Below are 7,242 nucleotides of genomic sequence, written 5' to 3'. Positions count from 1 at the left end.
ACTTTTGTGTGGCTCTAACATTTTGACTTTCGCTTTGACACAGTGATTTTTTAGGTGTCACACCATGGACTGAATTCTGAATATATGTTATATTTTTGTATTGTTGTGGCACGTGATCAGTTCGATACTGTAGCGCAGAGAAGACAACTATCAGAGGTGCAGATGCAGTTTGCTGTATTAAATTAAAACAATATTCATAATCTACAATTATATTGAAACAAATATGGAATTATTCCACCTATTCTAGAACGTAAATAACACTTAAATAAGGCCCGCATGCACAATTTCCTAGATTCAATGTATTATTAAATATTCATTTCTGTAAATGATCAAATAAATAATTAATCAAACGTGGTGCAAGATAAGACTTGAGATCTTGTAGGAGAGCAATATTTCTGAATAATACACAAATTAATTCGCATGAATTTTTATGAATGTTCCGAATGTTAGGTCATAAAGCCGAAAACTCAAGGTGTATAACTTCCAAAGTATTAAGAATTTTATTTCAAAATTGATCATTATAGAGCATAAAGTTGGTAGCGAAAGACTTTCACAGTAAGAATAAGCATATTATAATCACAAACAATGTTTACCATCTTTGCACAAAAATCGACTCCAAGTGTTGCTTCATTTTCCTAATTACATGATATACATTTCTAGCAAAGACAGCTCAATATGTAACACTATACATTGTACAATTTCCTGCTAAGTATAAAAGAGTAATTCAAAACCAACGCTTTAATACATTTACGTTGTGCTAACGTAGCACTTAAAAAACGTTTTAAAGTTTGCAAGGAAAAATGGTAAAATTGAGAATTTACAACAAATGGGATGGTTGCATGCCTTTAGTGAATGAAATATAATTCCCGGTGATGCAAATACACTATGTTTACGTCTGCCTTCATTATATCTCGAATGTATCAAACTTCACCCAGAACGGTCCCTGAGCAGGGGCGAATATGTTATCCTTCGTATTAGTAAGCAAACATACATGTAAACAAGACATTTCTACTACAAAGCTAAAACATTGTTTCACGCCAGATATAGTCTCAGACCATATTTACGCTACCTACCGCTCGACTTCGACCAAAATCAAAGAGATATTCCGATATTCCGAAGGAATAGTGCCTTGATGGCATGGTATGTGTGCCACTTACTTATGTGGCGAAATTACTTATTGTAATAATTATGAAAGAGTACACTTAAAACTTTATGAAATTGTATAGGAAGTTCCATTTGCTGCTGTTTAATGAAACAGTAGAATGTAATTATCCATGTTTTCATGGTCATGTAGACTATTTGTGGTTACATCTTCTAATGCATTTTGTTTCCATTTGTAGTGCACAAAAAAGAACCAGTCAACCTTTGACGAAACCTTGCAAGATCGATTGAACTAACGTGAGCTAATGTGTAGCAAAAAGCGATCGAGGTCTGTCAGTTATATGTTTAATGATTATACTTCAAAATGTAGTAAAACTAATTATGATCTGAGGTCATATGCATTATCTGTATCTGATTTAGACAGGAATGTAGTAGAAGGTCGACTTACAATTTGACAAGGACAAAACCAGGTACTCCATTGCATTTAAGAGAGACGACTCTGCTGGAACTAGACGGGGTACGATTTATCTAGTCACAACAGTCACATTTTCAGCCATGTGTACCACATTTAAAAAAAAAATCATAAAAAATAGAAAATATGATCTAGATATGAATTAACATAATCTTACATGTTGCCAAGAGGCTTAACTTGTTTAAGCCTAACAGAACGTGCAACTCTTACATAATGCACCAATCACAGCTAGTGTTGTAGTTTATTTCTTAATACAATGTTCCCTACACATTAAGCTCCGCCCACCTGGGGTTGTACAATTGGTACCGTTATACCACCTTTCTCACGCTCCAACTTGTTATCTGTCCCCAATTAAATAGGACAGACTGGCTCACTTATATATGAGCATTAAAATGAGTCAACACGTACCAGGAGTATAGACGCTTTAGAAAAATGTATATATCACGCTACATCCGGATCTCCACCAAAGGTACAATCTGATCAGTCTTGCGAGAGAAGCTATATCTATACGTTACAATATACACAATGGTGAGTCTATCTAGATGCATTTCGATAAAAAATATTACAGGCTTTCGAGGGTGTTTTGTTTTTAATGTTCAGTGTATCTCTGATGAAGAGACAAAACTGTGTGGGAAAGGATGATCGTATATACCAGCGCAAATGTCGTGTCAGTTTAAGAGTTGCAATGTCTTGTCTGCTTCAGACATTTTGAGAATGGGGATTAAAACAGTTTACCAACAATAATTTAGAGCAAAATTTGTACTGAGATTGTGTTGCCACATGCCAGTTCAACTAGTAGAGTTGTTATAAGATTTAAGCTTCCTCTTTTTGGAATTAAAATGAATCTCCTTGTTCTTCTGCCTCAACGATTAACCCATAAAGCCAACGAACACTTTTCAAATCTTCAGATAGCTTGCAAAGAAACTGTCACATATTAAGTGAACCATTTTTAAATCACCAGACCAATTGGTATGAATGGCATGTATTGTTTCCATATTATTATAATACATTGGTAATCTCCATAAAAGGAATACGTGTACACAAAATTACCGATAGTTAGTGACAGCCTTATTAATCTCCTCCTTAATCTCAAGATTAAAAAATGTCCAACAAAATTTGATGGATTTAGATTTTACACATCAGAGCAAGAGTACTTTTTAAACATATTTGAGGGTCGCATTTGTTTCTCCAAAAACATCGCGCCATCGGAAAAGTAAATGATAGGTCCTTTACATTATATTTATTGCCTCAGCAACATCATTATAATGATGATTGCTATGACGTTGATAATAATGATGATGTTAGCAAAATCACATTGTAATTGTGCTGTTCTGATTAATCGCATCGTTCTTCAATACCTTCGCAACGTCATGGTCAGGTTTACTGTTACAATATTGATTGTTGATTTGTATGGTGGATATCCGGATGTAACGTGATCACGTCACAACATCTTTTCCTAAAGCGACCATTCAGCCAATATTTAAATTTCTATTTTACAAGAAATAATTAAATTCAATCGTAACATATTGCACTGCCATGGTTTATTAATTGATTAATACAAATACTTTATTTATAATATAGATCCATCACTATATTAACAACAATTTATATCTTTGTATCTTCAATACTATCAGTGGAGTGGGATGCAATTGATACAGTGGTGTTTAATATATGTTATACTATCTCTAAGCATCCTATTGGAAGACATATTGTGCTGAGTAAAAGACTAAAGCAGTGTATATAAAATAAACTTCATGACAGAAGATGATGATCATTCATAACCGTGAGAGTCTTTCACTTCGCAGTTAATTCACACTTTACATAGCATAAATGACATGGGTCGACTCACAATCTACACAGTAACATTATTGAAAATACTTGTTTAGGCTGTTTGGCTAAACATGTATGAAGTCCGTAGAGTGTGAATTTTCTAAAAATATGTTAAATGTGATATATGTTTCTTTAATAAAAGCTAATCATTGTAGCACACAGGACAAGACTATTGTGGAAGAAAAGGCGAAATCTACCTCATACACTGGAAGAAAACATTAGAAAATGAATGATTTCACCACATTTATTACAGCTGAATACCGAAGGTTGTGTTTGATATGGAGTTTACCCTGATAAATGTATTTACATTACTGGCAGAGATAAAATGACGTGCAAGACTAGTGTGATTTTGATTATGTTCAGTTTACAAATTGGAAAAGAGAGTAATAAGTCTTGGAGGAGGTGTTCATTGCGATATCTCCTAGAAACAAACAAGGTATCTTTGTTTAAAAAGTTGTTACAGCACTCCAGTGTGCTCATTGAAAATGTTATTTTATAGTAAGCTTTGATTTTAATTTCTATTTTATTTTGTATCAGTACGTCATACAATCTCGTCTTTTTGCCTTGCTTTGAAATTCAGGAGATGCATAATGACAAAACGGATACATTTCTGATCTCGACATACAGTGCTTAGGTACAACATCAAACCCTCGTGTATGAAAAAATATCCACAAAATTTGGCTTTCTCTTGAACAAACAGGCTGGTCACTGCACGTATTGCTAAACGGGAAAAGGTCTTTGTTTCATTTTGATATTGTTTTCAGAGGTTGCCTCTTTTTACTATAGTAATTTTATGGCTCTTAATGCTAATGAGATGGAAGAAAATGTCCAAATAATGTTTTAGGCTGTTATTTTCTCGTGCATAGTGTAAGTCAGATCAACAGCACTGTCACCGTCTTCATACTTTGCCGCTGAATTAAAGTCCTTGCGTTGGTTTTGCTTTTTTCTCACTGTTTTCGGGTATGTCGAAGTCTTGTTTAATTTTTCGTCCAGTTCAGGAACATTTGCTATTTCTGGTTGTGTGCTAGGACGGTGGATTGGGCACTTTACAGTCTTTGAACGTCGAACGATCTCTGTATCGGCGATACCGTCGTCAGTTTCTCTACTTAAAGCATTTGCATACATTGGTTCTTCAATCCGACAATTTTCGTATATTGGTGACTCTTCCGTGTTTAGAATGTCTGAACTATCTGTGTTCTTGTCATCTAAAACAACAAAAACATATATTATGTGTTAGTTGTGCTGTGGACCCATGCATCCAAACACCAAAGTGCTACCATATGCAGAAAATTCAACATATATGGAAATACACAATTCAAGGCAAGCATTATAAATATTTAGCAGTACATTTGCGTTGCATTGGTAACTAAACATGAACACGACATGGATGGTTAAAGTATGGACTCTGTTATCTTCCATTTACAGTCGGAATACAAAATCTTTCTATGCAAACCTAATTTGAGTATCTGCTGGAGAATGTCTCATTTAAAGCTTATATCAGTAACACTCTTTCATGGCAGAAAACGTTTAATGTAATATTGACAGATGTGCTCGTTCTGTTTTAATGGAACGGAATCAAACTCTGTACGTTGATGTCTTTTCTTGAGGGATAAACGGAATTTTCATGTTTTGGGGGTTTTTTTTAAAACGTGGAATGGACTTATTGGTATATTATATATGTGCACCTGATCGATGCTATATACTCTAAGTTTCAAAAAACAGCGGCAAATGGTGTCTGAGAAAAAGAAATGATTTGCTTTTCTCAACGTCAAGCAATATTTTTCACTTTATTGCTGGCGTTCTCCATAAAAAATAAATAAAAACGTGAAACAAATTGTCGATTGATAATGAGTTGTCTAAACATGAAATATGAATGACTGTGTTATTTATTTATTCTGATAAATCAGTCAAAGACAAGCGGAGTGATATTTATGGCCGCCATAGCAAAGCCGTCCTTTGGCACTGATCAGCATTGAAAATAGTTCCAGTCTATCTGCCAATCAAACTTATTACATGAATGTAACTAACGTGCACATGCTTTTATTTGTTATCCGTTTCTAACTTCTTTTATAAAATATTTTATATGTACAAAACGAAACATTAGTAAACTAACTAAATGTTCATCAAAGCCTTATTTGTAACCTACTTTCAGCTGGTGGTCATAGCCCAGTTAGAAGTCCATCTGTACAATAATCCAAGAGAGATCGATAGTTATCGTGAACATCTTTATTATTATTTTTTAAAAATGTTTTAAGATATATTTTCAAGCATGGTAGTAACCTCCATGCAATCAAGGGAGCCGTGTTGGCTCAGTTGGTAAGTGGACTAGCAATGCAAGGATCGCAGGTTCTAGGGATTTGCGATAGCCCAATTGGCTACCAATTGATTTATTGCTTCAACAACATGATTATAATAATGATAGTTATGACGACGATAATAATGATGATGGTAGCAAAATCACATTATAATTACGTTTTGCCGATTAATTGACTCATCCTTCAATACTTTAGCAAGGTGGTTGTAAGGTTTACTGTCTGCAATATTTATTGTTGTCGTGTAATACTGGTGGATACCCGGATGTAGTGTCATCACGTCAGTCACATCATCTTTCCCCAAAGTGACTATTCAGCCATTCAGATTGGGTTAGTGAAACTAGTTTTAACTGTTTGTTTTCAGTTTGTTACATTTATCTTCATCAATCAATGACACACCCGATACCTTATGATTTATTGTTGTATTTAAATATATATTGTGTATTTAACCTGTAAATGTCATTTTTCAAACATCTTTTTATATATAGACACATTTTTCAATGATTCTAGATTGTACTTTAAGATAATGTAAACATGTTGACGTAGCCTTTTGACTTTGATGGCTCCGGTAGCCCATTGGTTTGATCGTCCGTCTGAGATGCAGGAAGTCGTGGGTTTCAGGCGGAGTCATGCCAAAGACTAATAAAATGGTACTAACAGCTGCCTTGCTTGGCCCTCAGCATTAAGAGGTTAGTGTTATGATTGGTCGGCCTTGTGTCAGGATAATGTGACAGGGTGGAACATGATGATACATGTCAGCGGCATGATACCCCAGCGCTAGACAACACTATCAACTGCCACACTGCAGAAATCGTAGTGCAGCATCATAATAGAACATGTTGAGATTTCGTGCCAAATGAGAGAGTGATTACTATATGCTCCCAACCCCCTTACTCCCAATTATTTATTCCCTTGCCGACATTTTCCATCTGCCCTTCTCATATTAATAATACATCTTGTCAATTTGCGTTTCATGTTAAAGTGGAACTTGGGCATGTTTTGTTCATCCTAATTAACTGGCCTTTTCTGAAAGCGTTTTTAAGGAAATACATGCATAATAAACATGTAGACAATCGCAATTTACTTTATATATTTAACGTTCCCAATTTGTTGCCATATTTGTATATAGCTGCTGTGAAAATATATTGTTTGCATACATGCAGATAAACGGCTGTTGATCGATGTACTTTCATGGTTGTGCAACCTCTACCCATTGAGGATACGCCTGTATGTGGTTTTTGGTATTGTTGGTTTAACGCATTTTTCAGCATATGATAAGTTATGTATTGAGGCCAGTATATTTATCTGGTGGAAGAAGGACAAGGAAAACGCCAGGATGATCCACATATCAAAGAAAGCTACAGCCAAACTTTCTCATATACTCACCCTGGCGCAGCCCAAATCACGACACAACGCGGATAGCGGTGCGATGTCAGTCTTCGGTAAAGGCGAGACACTCGGCCACAGAGGGCCCCGAAGCCGGATTGACTTTGCTATCATTGCCACTCTGCTAGTTCTTTTTTTGCC

At 35.2% G+C, this 7,242-nt stretch overlaps 1 protein-coding gene across 3 annotated transcripts in view; it reads right to left on the bottom strand.

Annotated features, from left to right (window-relative positions):
- Nucleotides 1-486: 486 nt before the first annotated feature.
- Nucleotides 487-7,242, bottom strand: part of LOC149771215 (uncharacterized) — a 67,522-nt gene continuing 60,766 nt past the window's right edge. For all 3 annotated transcript variants that reach the window (XM_089948709.1, XM_089948711.1, XM_089948712.1), the window contains one exon: nucleotides 487-4,608. In XM_089948709.1, the coding sequence (XP_089804835.1) occupies nucleotides 4,244-4,608 (365 nt within the window). In that variant the 3' untranslated portion in view covers nucleotides 487-4,243. The remainder of the gene's footprint in view (nucleotides 4,609-7,242) is intronic.

This window comes from Sinohyriopsis cumingii, unplaced genomic scaffold (assembly GCF_028554795.1).
Source record: "Sinohyriopsis cumingii isolate HCF-2022 unplaced genomic scaffold, ASM2855479v2 utg002028l, whole genome shotgun sequence".
NCBI classification, from domain to species: Eukaryota; Metazoa; Mollusca; class Bivalvia; order Unionida; family Unionidae; genus Sinohyriopsis; species Sinohyriopsis cumingii.
The sequence above is the reverse complement of the archived record's forward strand: the minus strand, read 5'-3'. Positions and strand labels throughout refer to the sequence as shown.